This window comes from Heterocephalus glaber, unplaced genomic scaffold (assembly GCF_053883595.1).
Source record: "Heterocephalus glaber isolate CG9 unplaced genomic scaffold, H.glaber_assembly_v1.0 deba00001687, whole genome shotgun sequence".
NCBI lineage: Eukaryota > Metazoa > Chordata > Mammalia > Rodentia > Bathyergidae > Heterocephalus > Heterocephalus glaber.
Genome location: NW_028258412.1, coordinates 22,916,147 through 22,939,275, shown reverse-complemented (window position 1 = coordinate 22,939,275; position 23,129 = coordinate 22,916,147). Strand labels below are relative to the sequence as shown.

General features: G+C 55.2%; 3 protein-coding genes across 39 annotated transcripts in view; 2 read left to right on the top strand and 1 right to left on the bottom strand.

Moving 5' to 3' along the window:
* The first annotated feature begins 621 nt into the window (after nt 1-621).
* Nucleotides 622-10,818, top strand: Cdk2ap1 (cyclin dependent kinase 2 associated protein 1). Of its 7 annotated transcripts, XM_013071832.3 has the most exons (5): nt 1,541-1,718; nt 4,957-5,060; nt 5,393-5,490; nt 6,719-6,845; nt 10,082-10,818. In XM_013071832.3, the coding sequence occupies exons 3-5, from the start codon at nt 5,422-5,424 to the stop codon at nt 10,147-10,149; spliced, it is 264 nt and encodes an 87-aa protein (XP_012927286.1). In that variant the 5' UTR covers nt 1,541-1,718; nt 4,957-5,060; nt 5,393-5,421; the 3' UTR covers nt 10,150-10,818. The 7 variants fall into 7 exon arrangements, with proteins under 7 accessions (XP_012927283.1, XP_012927284.1, XP_004843998.1 ...); XM_013071829.3 differs by lacking the exons at nt 1,541-1,718; nt 4,957-5,060 and adding an exon at nt 622-1,232; XM_013071830.3 differs by lacking the exons at nt 1,541-1,718; nt 4,957-5,060 and adding an exon at nt 670-850.
* Nucleotides 10,759-22,600, bottom strand: Mtrfr (mitochondrial translation release factor in rescue). Of its 2 annotated transcripts, none has more exons than XM_004843928.4 (3): nt 22,418-22,600; nt 13,299-13,608; nt 10,759-12,326 (listed from the first exon to the last, which is right to left on the bottom strand). In XM_004843928.4, the coding sequence occupies exons 2-3, from the start codon at nt 13,587-13,589 to the stop codon at nt 12,057-12,059; spliced, it is 561 nt and encodes a 186-aa protein (XP_004843985.1). In that variant the 5' UTR covers nt 13,590-13,608; nt 22,418-22,600; the 3' UTR covers nt 10,759-12,056. The 2 variants fall into 2 exon arrangements, with proteins under 2 accessions (XP_004843985.1, XP_004843984.1); XM_004843927.3 differs by lacking the exon at nt 22,418-22,600 and adding an exon at nt 21,719-21,905.
* The window catches only part of Mphosph9 (M-phase phosphoprotein 9), a 63,246-nt gene continuing 62,114 nt past the window's right edge, over nt 21,998-23,129 (top strand). For 22 of the 30 annotated variants that reach the window (XR_015446335.1, XM_087198651.1, XM_004843935.3 and 19 more), the window contains exon 1: nt 21,998-22,127. The gene's annotated coding sequence lies outside the window, so the exon portion shown is untranslated. Of the gene's footprint in view, nt 22,128-22,533; nt 22,669-23,129 lie in introns of those variants that run through there. The other 8 variants (XM_021257602.2, XM_021257600.2, XM_087198658.1 and 5 more) reach the window with 4 other exon arrangements.

Here is a 23,129-nt window from a genome sequence, read left to right as displayed (position 1 = left end):
CCGCTTGTGCTTCTAGGCCTGAGCTGTCCCATAGGTGACCACTAGCTAGCTGGCCATGGTGGCTATAGAAGGCTGAGGCGGGAGGATCACAAGAGACCCAGTCTCAAATAAAAGCGGCTGGGGATGTAGCTTAGTGTGAAGATCCTGGGTTCAGTCCCCAGGACTGCCCCCCCCCCCCCAAAAAAAACCCCAAACAACAACCTGGATGAAGATGTGTGGTGAATGTGCACAAAACGAACACTGGGATTTTGAAATTCTAATGTGATAAAAATACTGGGGCCGGGGATTTAGCTCAGTGGTTTCACTGTCTGCTACGCAAGCGCAAGGACCCGAGTTCGATCCCCTACAAAAAAAAAAAAGATAAAAATACAAAGTATCTTGATTTCTGAGTATTCATTGTATATTGAAATCATACTGCTGTTGATCTATTGTGTTAATGAAATATATCATTAAAAATTAATTTCATGTTTTACTTTCTAAGTTGAGACCACTAAAAATTTTTAAATCCTCTATGCAGCTTGCTTTGTTTCCATTGGCCCGTGCATGAGCGATGGCACTGATGTCCTCAGAGAGAAAATGTCACCGCGCAGGGTCCCCAGGAGCCAACTTCCGAAGCTGGGGAGGGGGTGTGGCTGCGGCCTCAGTCCTAAACCGGGAGGAGGCCTGGGCGGATGTCCCTTCCTTCTTGGGCGGAGAGATTGACGCCTTTGTCACCACATCCCGGGAAGATGTCTGAAATGTGACTAATTAAAAAAAAACAACCCGCAAGCCATGGCGATTAAAAAACGCCAGAAGAGGGTGGGCGTTTTATGTAATGTGAGGAGCATCACTCCAGGCAGAACTCCAAAAGGTAGTAGCTGGGGAGGTCACGCACTCAATTCCAGACGAAGGAGTTTCTGGGGGGCCGCAGAGCAGGCAAGCTCGGGGGAGCGGAAACTTCGCCAAGTTCCTTCCGCACCCCGGGCGCTTAGGCCTGGCCCGGCCCGCAGTGGGCGCCCCCACCCCGCACAGCTCCCGCGCCCGGAGGGGAGGCCTCCCGCTTTTGTCAGTCTCCGAGGAGTCTCAGGTCCCCAAAGGGTTAAAAACCACTTCATCCCGGCGGAGACATGAAATGTATTCGAAATCAATGTCAAGAACTGGTTATTCTAATTCTGGGGCACTGCCAGACCGGGGCATCTGGAATGATCTACGTGCTTTAAAAAAAAAGGACCCGTCGCCACCATTTTCTCCAGGTAATTTTCCATCCTCCCCCAGTCGGAGCAGGGAAGTAGTTCTCGGACCCCGCGGGCTGGGGAGGCGGGAAGCCGCCCGGGACGACCGGCGGCCGCGGGGACCCCAGCCCCCCAAACTTTGCCAAGTTGCGGGCGGCGCGCGGGGCGGGGGCGCGGCCGCGGACGGAGCCGCCCCCTGCCTTCGGCCGCCCCCTCCCGGCCCGGGCCGGCGCCGCGCTCGGCTCAAAGTTTGCGGCCGCCCCTGCGCCCGCCGATGCCTGGGCGCCCGGCGGCGGGGAGCGACGGCCATATTTGCCGGTGCGGCCCGAGCCGCCGGCAGCCAAAAGTGCGCGGGCGCTCGGCGGGCGCTCGGACGGGCGCGGGGACGCGGGGGCCGCTGTCGCCGTCCTCGCGGCCTGGCCCGGCAGCGCAGGGCGCGCCCGCCTCCCGCGGGGATGTCGTACAAGCCGAACTTGGCGCACGTGCCCGCCGCCGCCCTCAGCGCCGGTGAGTAGCGCCCCCTCCGCGCCCCGCGCCGCCAACTTGGGCTCCGCGCTCCCGGGGCGGCGGCGGCCGGGGGCGCCGGCTCCGGGTCCCGGCTGGGGCAGCGGCACCACGGTCGCCATGATCCCCGCGCCCGCGCCGCCGAAGTTCGCGTGCGCCCCGCGCTCCCCGGGTGTCGGGGCCGGGGGCTGCGAGTCCCCACGCCGGCAGCCGGGTGGCGGGGCGCGGGGCGGGCTTTCTCCGGCTTTCTCCTCCGGCTCCCGGGCGGCTCGGCGAGGGCCCCTGCCGGCGGGAGTGGGGAGCGGCCGGGGCGCGGGGCGCGGGTCAGGCCAGGTGGCGGGGGCGTGCGGGGCCGGGCCACGCGGGGACAGGGGTGGCCGGCGCCGGCTCCCGCCGGCTCGGGGGGCGCGGGAACGGGGACCGGGTCTGGACAGGGCCGCTGCCGGACGGGCGCGGAGGAGAGAAGTTGGAGAAGAGCCGCGGCTGCCGGGGTGGGGGGTAGCGATGCCCAGGGTCCCCGTCCCCGAGCCCCACGTGCGGCCTCTGCAGAAGCCGCGGGGCTGTCCCCTCCCGCCCTCCGGGAAACTCCTCCCGAAGTTGTCGGACAGCGCTGAGCTGTGCCCCTGGGCTCGCCCCCGGCCACCGAGGGAGCCACGGGGAGGGGGTGGACAATTGTGGCCTTGGAGATGACCGGGGCTGTGCCCTCCGCAGGTTCCTCCTCTGGAGACCCCCGACCGGGGACAGATTTCCCCAAAAAGAGAGGTGCGCTGGGCGGGGGCGGAGGGGCAAAGGCCGGGAGGGGCCCCTGCTGGTCAGAAACAAACGCCACGCTGGCGGTCACCTCAGGTCTGGGGCCTGGCCTCCGAGTGTTGGACCCGGAACTCCAACAATCCCAAGAAAAGCAAGGTGTATTGTGTGTGTGTGTGTGAATTTAACTTCTTGGGCATTGATATTTGGGGTTTGGAAAGGGTTAAGATCGGGGTGCCAGGGAGGGAGAGTTGAACGGCTCACTGTGGTCTCTGAGTCCCCAAGGGCAGCAGCCCATCAGTCCTCACCTCTTTGGGGTTCGCCAACCTTACAAAGAGCGGCTTTGTTGCCAGGTAGGGTTTCCCGCGCCTTCTCTACCTCGGCCTGGGCAGAAGGGCCGGGGGTCCCGCTGCCAGGCTGCCCAGGGCGAGAGGTCTCAGGTCTCCCCGGGGAGAGCTGGGGTAGGGGCCCCACAGTGGGACTTAGGTGGTCTGGAGTCACGGTGACGGAGGCACCCCTGGCCCCTGCAATGCCGTTCTGGGCTGGCCAGCACCTGTCTGCAGTTTCCTGCCTCCTGCCAGGGGGAATCCAGGGGCCGCGCCAGGGCCCCAGGTCCCTGGCATTTGGTCGGGGCCGCCCACCTCCCCAGCCCCCTCTGCAGGCAGAGCCCCGCGCCCGGCCATCTGCATCCAAGATGGACTCTCGCCGCCGCTCCCCGGCTTCCCTGTCATCATTCCTCACGCCCTCCGGCCCTGCCTCCTGCTCCTGGCCTGCCAAGCTGCGTCCTGGCCGGCGGTGGCAGTGGCGGAGTTAGACAAAGCCCCCGCCTCGCCCGCCCGCCCCCCACCCTGGGCGCCCCAAGTGGCGGGAAGGCCGCCAGCTCCCCAGGCCCGGGCTGCTCTTTGTCTGGCGTGGGGGCGGGGAGCTCGCCTGGCCCCAGGAGCTTCCTGGCCTCTGCCAGGCCGGCGCGGCACACTGCGCTCATTGTCTGCGATGCTCCCGGCCTGCCGCGCCCGCCTCTCTGTGGCCGCCCCAGCCTCGTCCCTGCCTCTGCAGGAAGGAGTGGGCGAGTGGCACTCCCGGCCCTTCCGCCAGCTCTGCCCAGGGCCGGCGGCACCCTCCACACTGAGGCCGGGACTGGCCTTGGCATGGAGTCAGTCACCTGCCACTTCACCCGGTCTCTGAGCCATTGCTCAGCCCGCCCTACAGTAAAATGGGGGTGATTTCTCATTCCTCCTCTCCCTCCCTGAGGTCTCCCTAAACCTAACCCCAGTGCCCCTCCCCACTGTGGGTTCTAGACCTTCTCTTGGGGAGCATTGCCTCCAACATGTGGAGAAACTGAGGCCCAGAGAGGGAAGGCCCTGTGGAAAGGTGCTGAGCCAGGCCTGGTCCCAGAGAGGAGGAACTGGGAGGTGACAAACAGTGGCAGCTTCAAGGGAGCAGGCAGGAGATGTGTGGAGGCCTGGGGACACAGCCAGCCCGTTCCTGCTGGGCGCTGGACCCTAACTGTCTTGGGTACCTTGGGATGATAGAGAGGACTGTGACACGTCCCCTGCCAGCCCTCACTGGCCACCTCTGAAGGCTCAGGACCTTGGGGTTTGGCCAGTGAGGGGCCGGGGGTCACCCCTGCCTCTGCAGAGTGTGCCAGCCTCTGCCCAGGGCAATTGCTGTGGGTGGAGGTCCTGGGCACGCCCATAGTGAGTGTGACCCTGTTCTGCACACCTGACCCCTCGGCTCAGTGTCTCCCCACTTGAAAACCTTGGAAACTGAGGCTCTTAGAGCCACTGTACTCGCCCTAGCCCAAGGTCCAAATTCACAGCGGGTGTAAACCTGGGCCCATGGGGAGACCAGGGCAGGCCTGGGACTGGGAAGACACTGTGGGCACTGTCCCTGGATCCTGGCAGGGGGACCAGCTGTGGGGTCTCCGGCTTGCTGCTGACCTCTTCGGTGAGGGGGGCGGGGGGGCTGGGTCTCCTCCCTGCTCCGCAGTCTGAGCTTCTGAACCCCCGCCCCCCACATACACACCAGATGCAGCTGGGCCGGCCTGGCACCAGCTGTCCATCCCCGGCCAAGTCCGCAGAGCTCACTGTGTGTGAGACAGAGGCTGTTTGGCTCTAGGGGCGGCGAGCGGGCAGCTGCCAAGGACTAGGTAGATTCTCCATGGTTACCGCTGTTTGTGATTCTGCAGGACACCTGCCACCTGCTAATGGCCACTCAGACGCCATTATGGGTCTGCCCGCCCTCCACGGGCCTCCCCGCCCCCACGTCTGGGCCGGGCTGCAGCCCCGGCTTGGTCCCTGATGCGGCCCTGGACAGTGGCCTGGCTGCTGCATTGCACCTGTGGAGCCTGGCCTTGCGTCTTGGGGTGCAGCCCTGGCGGCATAGACTTCGGAGTCCTGTCCCTCCTTGAGGGGCAGCAGGCTCAGTGGTTGGTTGAGGGCTCTGTCTGGGTGAACGGGGAGGCTGCCTTGTTAGAGCCCTGCCTTGTGTGCAGCTCCTGTCACCAGCCTGTCCCGGCCGCAGACACTGGGCTCCTAGGAACCAAGAAGCTTCCCTGTGAGAGGAATCTGAGCCCGGTTGGCCCGGCCTTGGGAGCAGGTGGGCTCTGTGGTGGGGCTGTGGCTCTGGGCCATTGGCCTGTGGCTAGCAGGGCCGAGGACAGGAGACAGCAGGGATTAGGCTCACAGTGTAGATGCCAGCTTCCATAGCAGCCCCCTGCTTGGAAGGTGCACTGCGGGCCGGGCTGCGTGCGTGATCACTGTGTGCATAGGTTCAGCAGGGGTGGGGACAAGTGGTTGCTGTCGGTCACCATGGGGGTCAGGAGCAGAGTTCAGTGGCCTGGTCCTAGGCAGGGGGACTGTTGTTGCAGGACCCAGCGTTGCTATCTTGTGTGCAGCTGGGAGACCCCTGACCCCCCTCTCCTTCTGCAGCTGGAAGTGTCCACTCACCGTCCACCAGCATGGCCACGTCCTCCCAGTACCGTCAGCTGCTGAGTGACTATGGGCCGCCGTCGCTCGGCTACACCCAGGTACGGTGGCATGCTGGGGCCCGGAGCAGGGCCCAAGCTGGGCTAGGCACTGGGAGGGGCAGAGGGATGAACCAGGCACACGGAAAGCCTGGGAATGGAAGGGCGACCAGGACTGCAGGTCACAGGCACACACTGAGGCCACCACCCATGCATCTCCTGTGGGCCCCTTCCCTGTTTCCTGTTCCTTCTGGACTCCGGACCTCGAAGCTGGGGCAGGAGGGTCTCTGCTGCCTCTGGAGCTGGTGGTGGCAAGCTGCTTGATGCACACCTGGTCCCACCACTTAGAGCTGGCAACTGCATGTGGAACCTCAGAGCCTGGGGTCCTTTTCTGTCCAGTGGGGCAACCCCAGGACTGGCCTCAGGGAGGAAGCTCCTCCTGCGCTGCTTCCCAGATGCAGGGACTCCTGCGTCACAGCCCTTGGAGCCCTGGGCACCAGCTGCAAGATTCCCTCCCTGGGCCAGACCCCAGCCAGCATTCTGGGGTAGCCATGGAGCTGCTTCTCTGCCTGCGTGGCCCTGTGGCTCCCTTGCCGTGCCCCACCAGGTGGTCCTGTCCTTCAAGGAAAGGCAGGTGCAGGCCCAGCAGCTGCAGAAGACACTGTGGTGGCAGCAGGAAGATGGGCCGAGGTGCATCCTGGAACAACGGCACGATGCCCTGGCCATGCAGCTCTGGCGCTGGGGGACACGAGAGGCCTGGTGGCTCCTGCGCCTGGGGACTAGGCCGCTGCAGTGGGAGAAGCAGCAGATCCTGGCCCTGGGGGGCAAGCTGGCTGCCCTGGGGTGGCCTGGGGCCGAGCAGCCCCAGCAGCAAGAGGAGGAGCCAGAGGAGCCGGCAGTGTTGGCTGAGCTGGGGCCTCCCTGATCTGGGTGCTTATACAGTCTGAGGGTGCTGGAGTGGAGACCGGTGTCCTAAGGGTGGAGGGGGATGGGTGTGTTGGGCACACCTTGGGCCCCTCCTGGCTACCAGGTAGCTGAGGCCCCACCCAGCCCAAGGTGGCCTCCACCTCCCATCTGCCTGGGCACTGTGTCCCCAGGGGACTCCCTGGGGGCTCTGGGTAGGTGGCCAGCTCGCTGGCTCTCTGAGATGGTGGGGACCCTGGAGACAGGCACAAGGGGAGAGCAGCAGAATCCCCAGAGGGGGAAGTGTGGTCCCAGCCCATCCTGAGAGCCCAGAACCATGGCGCTGGGGTCAGGTTCCATCCGGGTGACCTCCTGTCCGTGATTCCAGGGAACTGGGAACAGCCAGGTGCCCCAGAGCAAATACGCGGAGCTGCTGGCCATCATCGAGGAGCTGGGGAAGGAGATCAGACCCACGTATGCGGGGAGCAAGAGTGCCATGGAGAGGCTGAAGCGGGGTGAGTGTGCGAGGGCCGAGACTCCACTGCTGGTCCCTTGGCTCACTGTCGGGGAGGAGTTTTCAAAGCCCGGCATGGTGGTGCACACCGGTAGTCCCAGCTGCTTGTGAGGCTGAGGCAGGAGGATTCCAAGTTTAAAGCCAGCATGAGTAACTTAGAGAATCAGTGTCTCAAAATAAAAACTAAGAAAGGGCAGGGGATGTAGCCCAGTGCTCCCTGGGTTTAATCCTCAATATTCAGGGGGAAAAAGGACAAGTGAAAAAAGACCTGATTTTCTGGGGACACCGTTGGAGATGCGTAGGGGAGTCCCTGGCCCTGGACGACCAGGCTGAGGCAGGGCGGCTGTGTGGCGGAGGGCCGTTCCCTGATGTCACAGAGGCTCCGCCTGCCCTGCTGCCCTTGGGTGACACTACAGAAGTGACTGGCTTGGCCTGGGGCTCAGGGCCCCTCTGCCTGCAGTGTCCTTTGCTGTCACCTCCTGTGGCCAGGGGAGGGTGAGGGTCTGTCCTCAGGTTGGGGCACCTTGAGGTTCATTAGTGATTGGTGGAGGACATTTGGTAGCCTGCTGCCTCAGGTGAGGCAGGTGGAAGGGACAGGAGGATTTCTTTATTTTTATTGTTTTTAGTACTGAAGACTGAAGCCCAGGCCTTTGCACTGAGCTACCTCCCCAGAGCCCAAGGTCTTCTTTTCTTTCTGAGACAGGGTCTCGCTAAGCCACCCTCTTGCCTCAGCTTCCCAGAGTGCTGGGGTCACAGGTGGGCCCCGCCACTTCTGGCTGAGGATTTCTGTTTTGTTTTGTTTTGTTTTGGGTACTGGGGATTGAACTTGGGACCTTGTGCTTGCAAGGCAGGCGGCAGAACCACTGAGCTAAATCCCTGGCCCTAGGATTTCTGTTTTGGAAAGACCCTGGACTCATGATCAGGAGGTACTTGGGGGTCCTGAAAATGGTCAGGAAAACCACTGGGGAGAAAAAGGTGAGGGGGACGTCTTCGCTGAGGGGTCTGTGGTACAAGTTGGGGCTGCTGGGGTGGTCACTGGCCAGGGGCAGCGGCTCCACTGGGGAGAGGCGACAGAGAGCAGGCCTAGCTGTCCGAAGCCCCAGGAGGGGGTGCCAGACAGAGAAGCTGGACTGGCGCATCCAGAGTGGGCAGGCTGGGCCCGAAGAGGCCCCGCCTGACCTAACCCGGATGCAGGCAGCAGGTGGCCGTCACACTGTCTGGTTGTCAGAGGCCCGGGACAATCCTGGTAGCTGGAGCAGTTTCCTGAGTGGGAATTCCTGGGAGGCATGGAGCCCAGCGTCTGGCAGATGATTTACAGGGCAGTGGCAGTGGCTTGAGCCCCTGACTGCTGCAGGACCCGCCCTGGCCAGCCATGCCCCAGCGGGGAGGACACCATATCCTTTCCCAGCCCCTCCACAAGGACACTGCGGACGGACAGACGGATGGATGGATGGACGTGGTGGGGCCCGAACCCCAGGCCGAGCCACTCCCTTCCCATAGTGTCATGCAAGGCAGCAGAGCAGGCAGAGCCTGTGGTGGCCCTGTTGGCAGCCACGCCCAGGCTAACCTGTGTGTCCCCGCAGGGTGACTGGATGACAGCCACGGGAGATGGAAGCATTGTTTCCCCTTTTTTGGCAGTGCTGGGGGGTTGCAGCCAGGACCTTTGCACTGAGCTATATCCCCATCCCTTTTTTATTATTACTAGTTTTGGGAGTGTCACTGAGCCGGTAAGTTGCCCATGAAGATCTGAAACTCGTAATCCTCCTGCCTAAGCTTCCCAGAGTGCTGGGATTATAGGCATGTGCCACAATGCCTGCCTTTTTTTCTTTAAAGAGAAAGTCTTGCTGTGTTGCCCGGGCTGGTCTCAAACTCCTAGGCTCAGGTGATCCTCTGGCCTCAGCCTCCTGAGTAGCTAGGAACATTGTTGACAGGTTGGCAAATTTTAGTCAATTAGCCAAGAGTGGGTTTTACAGTTTTTCACGGTTATAAAAAAATAAGATTTTGGGGCCAGGTGTGATAGTGCACACCTGTATTCCCAGCACTCGAGGCTGAGGTAGGAAGATCTGAGTTCAAGGCCAGCCTGGGGAACTTAGGGAGTTCCAGGCCTAACTATAGAGAGAGACCCTGACCTTCCTCTCAAAAACAAAACAAAAAAAGATTTTGGGACATATGAAAATCATGTTAAATTCAAACTTCAGGCTCCATAAATGAGATTTAGTGGAACATAGCCACACCCGTATGCCCATTGTGTGTGGCTACTCCCAATGTACGATAACTACGTAACTGTGACTTGTGTGGCCCAAAAAGCCTACGGTATTTGCTGTCTGCCCTTACAGAAAGTTTTCTGAAGCTCTAGGTAGATTGTACCATTTGTGAAATGTGTACTTCTGAAGTTTTTGAGACTGGGTCTCATTGCCATGTAGTTCAGGCTGGCCTTGAACTCAGTGATCCTCCTGCCTCAGTCTCCCGATGCCGAGATGACAGGCATGCACCATCACTGCGGGCTGCTGGTGACTTCGCGATAGCAATCCTGACGCCCTTTGTGAGCTGTGTATTAGCAGGAATAGCATTTTTGGTGTGTATTAAAATGAGTTCAGGGCCAGGGATGTAGCTTAGTGGTGCCGCGCCTGCCTGGCAAATGTAAGGTCCTGAGTTTGATCCCTGGTCCTGGAAAAAAAAAAAAAAAAAAAGTTCAAGCCAGGTGTAGTGGCGCACACCTATAATCCCAGCACTCAGGAGGCTGAGGCAGGAGGATTGCCACAGGTTCAAGGCCAGCCTGGGCTGCATAGTGAAAACCAGTCTCAAAAAAAAGAGCTCATATTTCATGAAGTTCAGTGAAGGCAAAAAGAAACAAATGTAGCCAGCAAACCGGAGATACAGGTGGAGGATATACATAAGGGCAGTTGGACACCCCACAGCAGTGTCCTCTGGACCCCATCCTGTGTACCTGGACGCGTCCCCTCACCTGCCTGACCCTGGCTCAGCCCCATCAGGTCAGCTCCAGGGCCCTGGTGGAGCCACAGTTACCCTGCTCCCATGTACAGCAGGTCCTACCCGAGCCCCACGGGTCAAGAACTCCTATGGTGTAGTCAGCCTTCCTGCCTCAGCCTCCGAGCAGTGGGACTCCCAGGTGTGAACCACTGTACCTGGCTTATTGGGTTGCGTAGGTCCCCAGGCTCCCTGGCGGGGTGCAGGGGGCGAGCCGGGCCAGCTGACCATGGCCTCTGCTCTCCGCAGGAATCATCCATGCGCGCGGGCTGGTCCGGGAGTGTCTGGCAGAGACGGAGCGCAATGCCAGGTCCTAGCGGCAAGCGGCCCCGACTGGGAGGACGAAGGAGGCCGCAGCCAGCCCCCTCAGGAACGTTCTTCGGAAACGTTAACACTTTCGTTTTGTTCTGCCATGGTTTGTTAGGCTCTGAACCTACAGTCTCAGAATGCGAAAAGGTTTCACAGGGAATTAGGGTTCGCATCTTATGTAGTTAGGCTAACCCAGGGTTTTGTTTTAAGTGTTGATTTAAAAGATGCATGTGACGTTTTTACAGCAAATGTGTTTGCGCCCAAGATCCCGGTGTCTCTCCCTATCTTCTCCTTTGCATAATTTACGCCTTCCAGATTGTTCTTTGCTCCTTGTCATAAGCCCTGCCAACCCGAGGACTCGTTCCGCGCATCACCCAGCAGCTGGTCCCGTGGCCATGCGGCGTAGACCCTGCTTTGAGAGCCTCTCTGCTTCTGCATTTGCATGACTCTTAGCGCTTTGAAGTCAGTCCTAAAATGCACAAGTTATAAATACACAAGAAAGAGCAACCAACCACCTCTACCAAGGACCCTGGGCACTTTTCATATGGAGACTCTGTAGATTTCAGTTCTGCATTTGCTGTAAGTTGATCAGAACATCCAGAAGAAAATGACTAAAATTGTTTGCATCTTTGTATGTATTTATTACTTGATGTAATAAAGCTTATTTTCATTAACAATTTGTGTTATGCTATGGGTTCCTTGGAAAGTTCTGAAGTGCCATCTTTAAGCTGCTTTTTTTTTTTTTTGCTGTACTGGGGAACGAACTCAGGACCTTGCACTTGTGAGGCAGGCACAGCACCCTGAGCTAAATCCCTGGCTCTTTTGGTTTACTTTGTGAGACAGGGTCTCACTGTATAGTCAGGCTGGCCTCACACTTGTGGCAGTCCTCCTGCCTCAGCCTCCGGAGTGCTGGGATTGCTGGCATGTGCCACCATTCGTAAAGCTGCTTCTCAGTGAGAGGCTGCAGATAACCTGTCAAAGGGCATTTTCCCACCTGCCAGAAACCTTTTGTGTGTTCATGTCATAGCACAGCTGGCTGGGGAAGGCACATGAGTGCTTCTGTCAGAGGGTGTGTTTAATAGTGGCAGACTCCATACGTGCTTGGGAATAAAACCAAAAAACTGGAGGCAGCAAGACTGACTTGGCGAATGGCCATGGCCCTCGCGCCATCCTCACTGGTGGCTGCTCATCCCATGTGTGTTTCCGAGTGCTACAGAGTCTGTCTTTCATGTAGTCAGTAAAGCATGCTAGGCCTGGCACTGCTAACCCTGACCAGAAAATATGAAATAGGGCTGGGTGCAGCTCACGGGGCTGGGGAGGCCCCATGTTTGATCCCCAGTAGCAAAAACAAAATGAAACAAAACATTCCCCACACATCAATATACAGGGAATGACATGTTTTTCTACAGAGACATTTCTTTTTTTTTTTTTTTTTTTGGTACCGGGGATCAAACTCAGAACCCTGCACTTGAGGCAGGTGCAGTGCCACTAAGCTAAATCCCCGGCCCCGAGAGACATTTCTTGGCAAGACAAGTCTGTTAACAAGCTAATGGAGTACATGGGCAGTACCGTAATAACGACTGTATCATCATTTTCGTATAGTCCAGGTGGCCCTGAACTTGCAATCCTCCTGCCTCAGCCTCCTAAGTGCTAGAACTATAGGCATGAGACCCCAAGCCTGGCTTCCAGATATAATGGCATACTCCTGCAGTCCTTACTGTGAGGGAGGCTGGAACAGGAAGATCTTCTGAGTGTTAGGAATTGGGCTGGCAGTGAGATCACATCTGGGTTTTCATTGTTGGGGCACTGAACGCAGGGCCTCATGCATGCTAGGTGAGCACTCTACCACTGAGCTACACTCCCAGTGCAAGGGACTATTTCTTTGAAAAAAAAAAAAAAAGGGAGACCCTTCCACCTACTCCCTGGATGCTTTCTGGTAGATCCAGTAGGAATCGGCAGTTTTTTCCACAGTGGAATTCCGACTTGATTCCCATAGTTCTTTCAGTAGTTTCTTTTTTTCTAGTGTTTCCTTCGCTCTTTTCTTCCTTTCTTGCTTTTTCTTCTCTGCCTCTCGTTTCTTTCTGCAAACAGGACTGTCTTCACCATTGTAGAAAACATCCACTTTCTCCTGTAGGATTTTCCGAGCCAGTTTCCTGTTGTGGTCCACAGATCTTGTCTGATGGCACTGCAAGACATGGTAGGTGACAGGGTGACAGTCACAGGGTGCCGGGACTGGGGCCTCGGTGGTCCCCTACTCTAGCCTCGTCCCTTGACAGTCGGGGACAGGCCCAGCAGGCAAAGCAGTGAAGACCAGATCTGCCCTGCCTCTCCCTGTGGCCTCCTCTTCCTGCACCCCACTTACATTAAGTGGCTTCCTTTCTGGTAGTTTTATTCTCTTTTTTGTTTTTTTAGACAGGGTCTCACTCTGTAGAGTCCAGAGTGGCCTTGAACTCACGATGATCCTCCTGCCTCACCCTCCTGAGTGCTGGGGTTACAGGTGTGCGCCACCATGCCTGGCTGTGATGATCCTAACAATTTTTGGGTTGTTTATAAGCAATAATAATCTTCAGATAACTTAAAGAGTCTCTAAATAACTATGAAAACATTAATCGAGCCCAGCCTGGGCTACATAGCGAGTTCAAGGCCAGCCTGAAGGACAGAGTGAGAGGCTGTCTCAAGAACCTACATTCTACAACCTAAATCCTACAAGGATTTAGCTCAGTGGTTTTGCTGCCTGCTACGCAAGCGCAAGGACCCGAGTTTGATCCCTGGTACCAAAAAAAAAAAAAAAAAAAAGCAAAGAACTTACATAAATAAAGGATGGACTAAACGGGCAGTGACGCAACCTACGGCACACATGCCTCAGCTCTGAAAGCTCTGCCACGAGAGGACTGGGCCAATCGAGGCGTCGAGCTGGTGGCGGGGGATACAGAGCAGCTTTCTCCTTAGCCACGAGTAGCCAGCGCAACTCTGAAGCTGGGTCCCAGGGACACCGGCAAGCTCCCATCAGGTTTCAGGGTTTTGCCACTCACAGAGGAAAAGGGACCGAGGTTTTCCTCAAAAGCTTGGCCAGGGGGCCCAGTGCTGAACGCAGGGGCTCTGCCTTGGGGAGTAGGGCTCAGCCCCACGGATCTGCCGGTGCCCGGGGCACCCGTACCTTCACAACGAGCCCCGAGGGCAAGTGCTTCAGCACCACACAGTTGCTGGTCTTGTTGGTGGCTTGGCCCCCTGGCCCGTGTCCCTTCACAAACTGCTCCTCCAGCTCGCTTTCATCCAGGGGCAGCAGGCTGGTGTGGTCCTTCTTGCCAGCCACCTGCAGTGCAGTGGCAGCGCCTCCTGGGGACAGCAGTGTCCGCGTCTCCCCGAGCGAGAGGCCCCGAGGCCCTGAGCATACTCTGGCCAGCACTGCAGGACCACGAAGTAAACCCAAGGTGCTCATCAGGGCCATGGGGCTGCTTGTTTAGAACCTGAGGCGGACAAGGAGAAGGCCAGATTTTCGGTGAGACCCTTGGCTCTCGATGCAGAGCCAGCTTTTCATACAGTCCAACTGAACAGCACTGAGCCAGGTGTGGCACGCCTGTGATCCCAGGGCTCAGGAGGCTGAGGCAGGAGGATCGCCGTGAATGAGGCCAGCCTGGGCTACACAGTGAGTTCAAGACCAACCTGAACTACATTATGAGACCCTGTCTCAAAAAAACAAACAAAAATAATCACATGAGTAATAACACCCTTCCCTAGGGTGGTTCCCTAAAGGGAACTGGTGAGCAAGACACAGTTTTCCAGCCTGCCTCACCCCCGTGTTCTCACCGGTCCAAGCCCTGCCAGCCTGTAAATACTTCCGGCTAACAGACCAAAAATATCTCAAAGCACCAGAGGTGCTGCTTTCCCCAGAAGGAGAGGTTTTGAGTGTGAAATCCAAATGGGGCTATAATTTAATAAAGAAACATGAAATAGTACGTCAGAAATGAGGATCAGAGTCGAGTGACGGCACTGAGCATTTGTGCAGCTCTAATCAGAAGGTAAAGATGGCAGTGGAGCACCTGTTTTGCAGCTGAGCTCCAACAGTCTGACACAGTAAACTTTCCTATCAATCAATGTCATGCTGTCTTCCAATGTTTCCAGTTTCAGGGGTTTGAATGGGAACAGCTGCTCCCTCGGGGTGTGCTGCCAGTAATGTAATCGAACTGGTCATCCTTGTCAGGATCACTGGGGTGCTGTGAAGTCCCAGATACCACGGCAGTACAGTGAGGGGGACTCTGGAGGGAGCGGCCATGCTAGTTAGAAGACTCAAAGAGCAAGTGGGGTTATTTTTGGGGATCGAACCCAGGGCCTCATGCATGCTGAGCACGCATTCGACCATTGAGCCAAGTCCCAGCTCCGTGCAAGTGCTTTTGACAAAAGCTTTAAACAATGATCTGAGACATGGCAAGGCTGCAACAACTTCCTTGATGAACAGGACAAGGAGTAACAGCTTCAAGAATGTGAGGAATCCCACAGGCCTGTGCATTCTCCCAGAAGCCAAGAGAGGAGGGATTGAAAGGTCTCCATGTGAACGGGGGTCACCACCTGGCCCTGCTTTGGGAAAGGAGCCCTTCTCCACCCATCCCACATACGCTGAAGGGAGGTCAGGGAGAAGCCAGGTGTGGGAGGCTGAGGCAGGGCCTCAAGTTCAAGCCCGGCCTGGGCAATTTAGTGAGATCCTGTGTCAAAGTGAGAAAGCAGGCTGGGGACATGGATTGATGGTTGACCATTTGCCTGGTAAACTGAGGCCCTTTATTCGATCCTCAGTACTGAAAGGAAAAAGAAGGTATTCTGGAAAGGGCTTTGAGGCTGGAGATCTGGTCTGTAAAATATCAACAGGAGGACTGGGAACCCCAGGGTCCCGCCGCTGCTTGGGTCTTCCGAGAAACAGGCAGGCCCTGAACATGAACGCTGCTGCCCGTGGGCCCCTGCAGCTGCATCAGCACCTGGAAGCTGGTGGCCTCCAGTCATGGTCACTGGCCTTGCCCCAGGTAGGTGCCAGCTTCCAAGGTGACAGCATCCAGCAGGTCACTGCCCCAGGGGTGCTCTCTGCTCACCCCTTGTCCACTGCCAACTGTGACTGCCAAACCCAGGTCCAAGTAAGGGGCTGCTAGTTGAAGACGTATGTCACTATGTGCATTTCCTGTTCCTTTAGAAGCAAGCTTCTGGCTGAGTTGTCAGGACAGCTGATGCTGAGATGCCACTGGTCTTATTTACACTGACAACACCATAGCCCTCATCTCTACTTTGCTGTTCCCACAGGAAAGGCATACAATGAAACAAAACATACCTATCCTTTTTTTTTGGTACCAGGGATCCAAACTCAGGACCTTGAGCTTGCAAGGCAGGCGGTGGCACAACTGAGCTAAATCCCGGGCTCCAGAACATACCTATCTTGCCCCATTTTTTTTTTTTTTTGTACTGGGGATCGAACTTGGGTCCTTGCACTTGCGCAGCAGGCGGCAAAACCACTGAGCTAAATCCCCAGCTATCTTGCCCCATTTTAAAACAATCTTGCTAAGTAGCCTAGGATGGGCTCAAACTTTTGATCTTCCTGCCTCAGCCTTCCAGACTGCTGGGATCACAGGGATGCGCCACCACACCTGGCTTCTTGACACTTCTCCAGCTTTACACGGCTGCTATTTCTCAATTCCATGACTGTCTCTCTGGTCTTCTGTGACATTCTCTGTGTTCTGCCATCCCGGTGGGTGACATTGAAAACAGACTAGGGGTTCAGAGGCTGTGAGGGCAGAGCTGAAGCACAGGTGCCAGGGCAAATGGAATTTGAAATGGGTTTTGTTCAATGTGCATGAAATATTCCAGAAGTAGTCTCAAGAGAAGACGAATGGTAAACCCAGACACTTTCTCTGAAATCTCTTCAGGAAACCAGTACGCATGACCACGTGACTGAGTGAGTGTCGCCTTCCTGGCGTCTCCTTTCAGTCTGTACAACAGTCCTTTGTGTTACCCGCTCCAGGCCCGAGCGGACCCGCTGTGGAATCTGAGCCAAGGCCCCTCCTGGGTTCCTCTTCCGCTAGGTGGTGAATGTGACCAGGCAGGGCAGCACTAGGACACGGTGCAGGGACAAAGAGAGGAAGCAAGTCGGAGACAGGAGAGACTCCAGACAAAGGACAGAGGCAGCGCTGTCATCAGCTGTTGTGTCACAGCCCCCCGTTTCAAATCTCACCCTCCTGTCCTGATTTGGAGCTGGCAGACACCCCGGGAGAGGTCCCGCTCCACTGAAGTCCAAGAAGGCCCCAGTGTTCAGTGACAGGCTGCTTTGTCGAGCGGCTAATTCCAGTGGCCATTCAGACGATTCCAGACATTTCTAATGTCTCCTGGAGCTCTGGCCCCACTCCAGCAGCTGCTAAAAATGACAAACACACCCGTGGTTCTGCGTCCCTGAAGCCCAAAGAAGAATACGGATTGGATTTCAGTTCTTGTGATACCCACAGAGCAACCTAAAGTCTTTAGGGAACGATAAAAGCAGCTTAAATTGTAGCTCATCCTGACATTAAAAAAAAGAAAAAAGGGAAAAAGGTAAAAAGAAGTGCGTGTAAGGGGAAACCGGCCATCACGACAGCTCTGCCCTACTTGCTCTCTGTGAGGATGGGCTTTAAGGACTGGCTGTGGCTGACTTCCTCCCACGCCACTCTTCTTCTGACCAAGGTTTCTGCCTCAGTAGCTGGCAGGGTTTAGACTAAGGCCCCACTCGTTGTCGGGAGTCCTTTCCAGCTCGGTCGTTCAGAGATAGATGGTAAGTCTGCGGGCTTTACAAACAGGAATGTTAATTTGTCCAGGAAATATTTTAAACATCCTCTAAGTCAGGCGTGGGCCTCAGGGAGTCCAAGGAGCCCAGACCATAAAGAGAAATCACGACCTCTATAAACACAACCCTGGCCCAGCCCAGGGTAGATGACGTGCCAGCCTCCGCTGCGCCCCGAGTCCCAGCACGGTGGATACAGCGCCTCAGTCACCACCAGAGCAGCACCTCCGTCAACCCAAAACTTGCTGTGGGTCTGGGGCATCCAACTCCGAGACTAGGGCTGCGACGGGAACAATCCTGAGTCACACTGAGATTAGTAGGCAGCACATACCTGTCATCCCAACATTCTGGGAAGCTGAGGCAGGAGGATTGAGAGTTTGAGCCCAGCCTGGCCTCAAAATAAAAAACAAAACCACTGGCTGGGGATGCAGCTCAGAGAGAAGGCTGTGGGTCCAATCCCAGCAGCAAATAAAAAAACCCCTAAAAATCAACCCAAAACCTAGACGTAGGCGGTGACACGGTGTCATCAACAGCCCTGATGCTAGGAGAGGCAGAGGCGGTAGGTAATGCCCACCTCGCCTCTAGGGTCTCTAAGAAAGTTTAGGCCTATCTGATTTCAATCTATTAAAGGCCTAGGGTTCCATCTCTGGACCTGCCTACCGGGTACTGTTTATCTAAAATTCTCTTTCAGTATTTTGGGAGGGGGTATTCAGACAGGGTCTCCTCTGTAGTACAGGCTGGCCTCAAACTCGAAGCGATCCTCCTGCCTCAGCCTCCCCAGTGCTTGGATACAGGCCCGGCCAGCTAAGGGCTTGAGCGAGGGTGCCACCTGTCTGCTGGCACACAGTATTGTCTGACCGCTTGATCAGAATGGAAGGTAGGGCAGGGAGATCATCCAGAGAAAAGAATTAAATGAATACTGGTTTGAGCTAGCAGCCACAGTGGCATGTTAAGAGGGATTGGGAAACTGGTCAGCTGAGAAAAACACCACAAATATCACCTGTATCATGTTAGCATTCTAGATCAGTGCACTCGATGAAACTGTGCTGCTGGCCATATGTGAAACTGTAGGTTCTCTGAAACTCATATAATTAAGATATTAAAAATATTATTTCAACACATAATAAATGTTAAAACAGACATCGCATTCTTTTTTCAGTTTGTACATAGGGGACATCTCAGTTTGGACCAACCATGCTTCCGTGGTTACTAGTCACTAGTGGCCAGGGCACTGGAGGCGGGAGCTCTGGATCTCGATACTCAATGTGTGGACTGTGGGCTGGGGCAGCCGCAGCAGGAGGGGTGTCGGGAACCCAGACACTTAGGCCTTGCCCCAGCCAGGCTGATGGCTGCATCTCAACAAGATCCCAGGGTGATTTCAAGGCACAGCCAAGTGTGACAAGCACTGTTCTGGGACACAGGAATCAACAAGTTCTGGTTGCAGGACAGACATAAATACTTCTTGGTGCAGGGGATGGAACCTGGGGCCTTGTGCGTGCTAGGCAAGGGCTCCTGCACTGAGTACAGCCCCAGCCTCCAGAGTTCTGGTGCTCCCTAAAAACACAAGGGAGGAGAATGGCGCTTTCTCCAACTTTGTGATGCCCCCACGAGGCGCCATGGGGCAGTGAGGGTGAGGCTGGAAACAGACCATGAGATCATGAGCTTTCCTAGGCTTCTGGCTTCACAGGAAGACAAAGCACCTCGCAACCCATGACCTGCGTTCACAGTTACCCCGCTATTTGTATGCACCACTGTGATTTTCTTCTATTTAAGGCATCTCACAGGAACCTTATAATTTATCAACTGCACTCTTAAAACAGAAACACACTGGGGCTGGGGATGTAGCTCAGTGGTGCTGCGGCTGCCTGGCAAGTGCAAGGCCTTGAGTTCGATTCCTGGTACCAAGGGGAAAAAAAACACATAAAAAGCAGCAGTCATAACACTATATCGTCTTCTCAAAGCCTTGAACTCATGACCCTCCTGCCTCAGCCTCTGGAATGTACATCAGGTTCAGCAGGTTTTCAATTTTTTTTTTTTTTTTTTTTTTTTTTGCAACATGGTCTGGCAATGTAGTTCAGACTGGCCTTGAACTCACTATGTAGTGTGTGCCACTATGTGTGGCCTATTTGATGGGGTTTTTAGAATTCAGAATGAAAATATATCTAGAAGAATGACCAACAGATTATTTTACTTGGTATGATCCAGTTTAAGAAGTACTTAGAGAGGGCCAGGGATTTAGCTCAGTGGTTCTGCCGCCTGCCTCACAAGCGCAAGGTCCCGAGTTCAATCCTTGGTACCAAAAAAAAAAGAAGTACTTAGAAACCATCCAACTGCCAAAGACATGCTATTTGGTGAGGTCATTAATTCTGGTCTATGAAATCAGGTGCCAAGGAACTCATTATGATGCCGAAAATACAGCCTGATTTCCCAGCAGGCTCACACTGAAAGATAAAACCACCCACCACAGTCAGTCCTGGTCTAAACAAAAAATGTCTTTAGGGATTATGGAATACTGTATAGTAGAAGAAAATAATGAAAGACAGGAAAGATTAAAAAAAAATTAAATGTAAGCTAGGCATGGTGGCAAATGCCTGTAATCTCAGCACTCAGGAGGCTGAGGCAGGAGGATCATCACAAGTTTGAGGCCAGCCTGGGCGACACAGTGAGACCTTGTTTCAAAAACAAACAAAAATTTAAATGTAGGGGTGGGGGTGTAGCCCAGGGGTAGAACAACTGCTTAATACTTACAAGGCCCTGGGTTCAATTCCAGAAAAATACACATATTAAATGTAAATCTGATCATTTCTTTCTATGTTTAATAGTTACTATAAAGTTTTATTGTTTCTTATTTTCTGTGAAGAATCCCCTTCCCCCAAATATAAAATGATTTTAAAAAATCAATGACAGCCAGGTATGGTGGCACAAGCCTGTAATTCTAGCTGTTTGGGAAGCTGAGGCAGGAAGACTACCAGTTTAAGGCTAGCCTGGCAACTTAGGAATAATAAAAAGGGCTGGGAGAGTCCCTCAGTGGTACATCACATGTCCATATAGTCAAGGCCCAGGGTTCAAACTCTATTACCACAAGAAAAAAAAATTTTTAAAGATACAAAGTGAAATCCTGTTTAACAGATACTATATGCCTCAAACCATTGTCAGCCCAACTTCTGAACTGACTGACTGACGTGAAAGATCTTTACTCAAAAGCTGTAAAGTGGATGCCTTCAAGACAAACAAATACTTCAAAACTCGATTTTAAAAATTACAGCCAGCTATGGTGGCACATGCCTGTAATTCCAGCGCTCAGGAGGCTGAGGCAGAAGGATCACCATGGATTTGAGGCCAGCCTGGATGACATAGTGAGACCCTGTCTTAAACAACAACAAAAAACAATAATAAATTTAAAAAAACATTAGCAGATTAAAAAGAAAGTATGTAAAAAAAAAAATTATGAAGCTGGGCTTGGTGGCGCATCCCCATAATCTGAGGCTGAGAGGGTTGTGACTTAAAGACCAACCTGGGCAATTATCGCGATACTGTCTTTTTTTGGGGGGGGGTTACTGGGGATCGAACTCAGGTCCTTGCGCTTGAGCACCAGGCGGCGAAACCACTGAGCTAAAACCCCGGCCTTTGCAATACTGTCTTAAAAATAAATAAAAAATAAATAAATAAAGGCCTAGGGATGTTGCTCAGTTTGAAGGTGCTGGGTTCAATCTCCATACTGGGAAAAAAAATTACCTAAAGTCATACCGCTAAGAACAAAAATCAAAAGCATCCACTCCCAAAATACCAATCCCATCAGAGGTTGTAGCCCAAAGCAATCAACTGTCTACACATGGTTAATAATTCATCACTACTTGCATTCGGGGTTAATATTTTTCTTGTAGAGAAACACAGCCTGGAGCTGTCTCAGGAATTCACACTTCTCAGTTCTTCTGTGAGTGTGACTTGTGGCCAAGTGAAATTAGCTGATAAAACTGCTTCTGCTTTTCTTTGTCCTTTGGTGGCCTTAAAATATGGTCCTTGAAAACAAAGCGGTGCGCTTATGAATCATGCAGGTTTGCTTCCTGACGCGAGCCTAAGATGGACTGGAGGGTTAACATGGGGGAGGGCTTCAATTTATGTAAGCTTGAGATCTGACATACACGGGTGGGGTTTTGGATGGAGACGAAGTTTTACTATTGAAAAATAATGAGTAAGTATTCTGAGGAGGCGCAGAGGAGATGGAATGATTCCTGGCAGGTTTGCATCCCAAGGACAAATACATCTCCCTCATCCTGGCTTCTCGGGGTCACCTCTGGCACGCTTAAGGGACAATGCCTGCAAGCGACGGCTTAGGCCAGGACACGGGGCAAGGCTAAGTGCAGGAGAACCCGGAAGGCTAACGAGGCTGCAGGATGTGGCTGGACAGTGCGGAGGGATGGCTGTGGCCCGCGGGAAGGAAGATGGTTAAGCCTGGCACTACACGTGCCACGCCTCCGACGCCTCACCCGACTCTCCCTGGGCCTCCGTGGAACTGTTTTCTTCAGGGCACTGATCTCTCCTCCTCTCCACCGCCCCGGGTGTTTGAAGACCCCTAGTAGCTTAGGGTAAACCGAGTCCTGGAAAAACTTAACTCAGGGGTGCAGAGCTGGCTCCGCCTCCCGACCTGTGGGTCTTCAGGTAAACTGGCCGCGCGACTCAAGGTCGCCAGACGGGGAAAACTCAGACATCCCGTCTCCCAGGCCTCTCTCCAAAGCCCCGGACAGTCGTGGGCACCCGTAGGGTGGCCTGGGCTGTGCACGGACGCTTACCTGTCCTCACAACTGGCCTCCAGCAGGAAAAGTTCAAGGAGAAACCGAAACCACAGCAAAGCCGTACACTCGCCGCGGCCTCCCTCCCGCGCGGGACGGTCATTCTCAGTAACTGCGCATGCGAGAAGCTGAGCTTTCTTTTCACGTGGTAGCGGTAGGTTTCCAGAGAACCAATCAGAGGGGAGAAATTGACACAATCCCCGCCCCTCTCACGCCTCCCTGGCGTCAGACCATTAGAGAGCGAGTTGCGCTGCAAAGTCGACAAGCGCGCGCCGCTCGGCGGTCTCCGCCCACTTCCGAGCAGCCAATCGCGGATGAAACGCCGGGCGCGCGCACGCTCCTTCGAGTTTTAACGGTCGCGAGAGGCTGCTCGCCCTAGCCTGATATCGGCTGTGGAAGCGACGGTCAGGTAAGTGGCAGTCCTCTTTCGAGGAGTTGCCACCCGCGGGACGGGGGACGAGACTTAGGATAGTCCGTTTTAGTGGAACCCTGAGTGTGCTGATGGGCTAGGCCCTGAGGAGACTGTAGACTGAAGACCGACACCGCCCAAGCCCGCTGGCCTGTGGGGCTGTGCCGCGCTGCGTGCGCCTTTTCTAGACTCGGTGCCCTTGAGTGACACCCGCGCGGCCCAATTGCAGAGCACCTTTCCCCACCGGCGGGGCGGGGGGGGCTGGTGGGTTTGTTTGTTTGTTTGTTTACCTGGTGCCTGGACTTCCTTTGGGATTCACAGTGGTAGTAGTTGCAACGGTGGCTTCTCCGTCTTCCCTGCTGACTGTAGCCCAGGGGACTGCACGGGGTACTTTATCTCCTTCCCGCTCTGACCCAGTCTTTTCCGCGGCGACCGAGATCTGGCTAGGAGGGCGACTGTGTCACGATCGGATCCCAGCGGAGAGGGCGCCTGGTTAACTTTCAGATTGCTGGTGGAACCCCGTGACTCCTCCCCTTTCCTGGTAGGGGTTGTGGGGTAGGGGTGGAGGCGTCCTATTTTGCTCCTGGAAAGTATAAAAATGTCTCTGATCCGCTATTCGTTTCCTATCAACTTTCTCCCTCTTTTTAAAATTCAGCATCGTTACCGGGTTGTTGTTGTTTTTAAAAAAATCTTTTCTAGGGGCCGGGGATTTAGCTCAGTGGTTCCGCCTCCTGCCTCTCAAGCGGAAGGTCCGATCCCCGGTACCAAAAAAAAAAATCTTTCTTTCTTCATTGCACCCCCGCCCCCCACCAAATCTGGAGAAACATCCTTGAATTTCTAGAGGTTTTCCATCTGCAGCTCCTGCATCCGGTGACCTCAGCGGAGAAAGAATAGAGGGGGTGGCAGCTCCGCCTCCCTGGAGATCTCGCCTGTCCCTGGTGATGGGAAGCCAGGTGCTCGTTGCCCGCTTGGAAAGGGACTTGGAAAGGGACGCAGCTCCTG

Excerpts from the sequence above, each read along its gene's own strand:
- Cdk2ap1 (XM_013071829.3), top strand. The coding sequence starts at position 1,112 with ATGTATTCGAAATCAATGTCAAGAACTGGTTATTCTAATTCTGGGGCA. Across the intron at positions 1,233-5,392 it reads GTCGCCACCATTTTCTCCAG|CTGGAAGTGTCCACTCACCG; the intron begins GTAATTTTCCAT and ends CTCCTTCTGCAG. Across the intron at positions 6,846-10,081 it reads CATGGAGAGGCTGAAGCGGG|GAATCATCCATGCGCGCGGG; the intron begins GTGAGTGTGCGA and ends TGCTCTCCGCAG.
- Mtrfr (XM_004843928.4), bottom strand. The coding sequence starts at position 13,589 with ATGGCCCTGATGAGCACCTTGGGTTTACTTCGTGGTCCTGCAGTGCTG. Across the intron at positions 12,327-13,298 it reads CCTCGGGGCTCGTTGTGAAG|TGCCATCAGACAAGATCTGT; the intron begins GTACGGGTGCCC and ends CATGTCTTGCAG.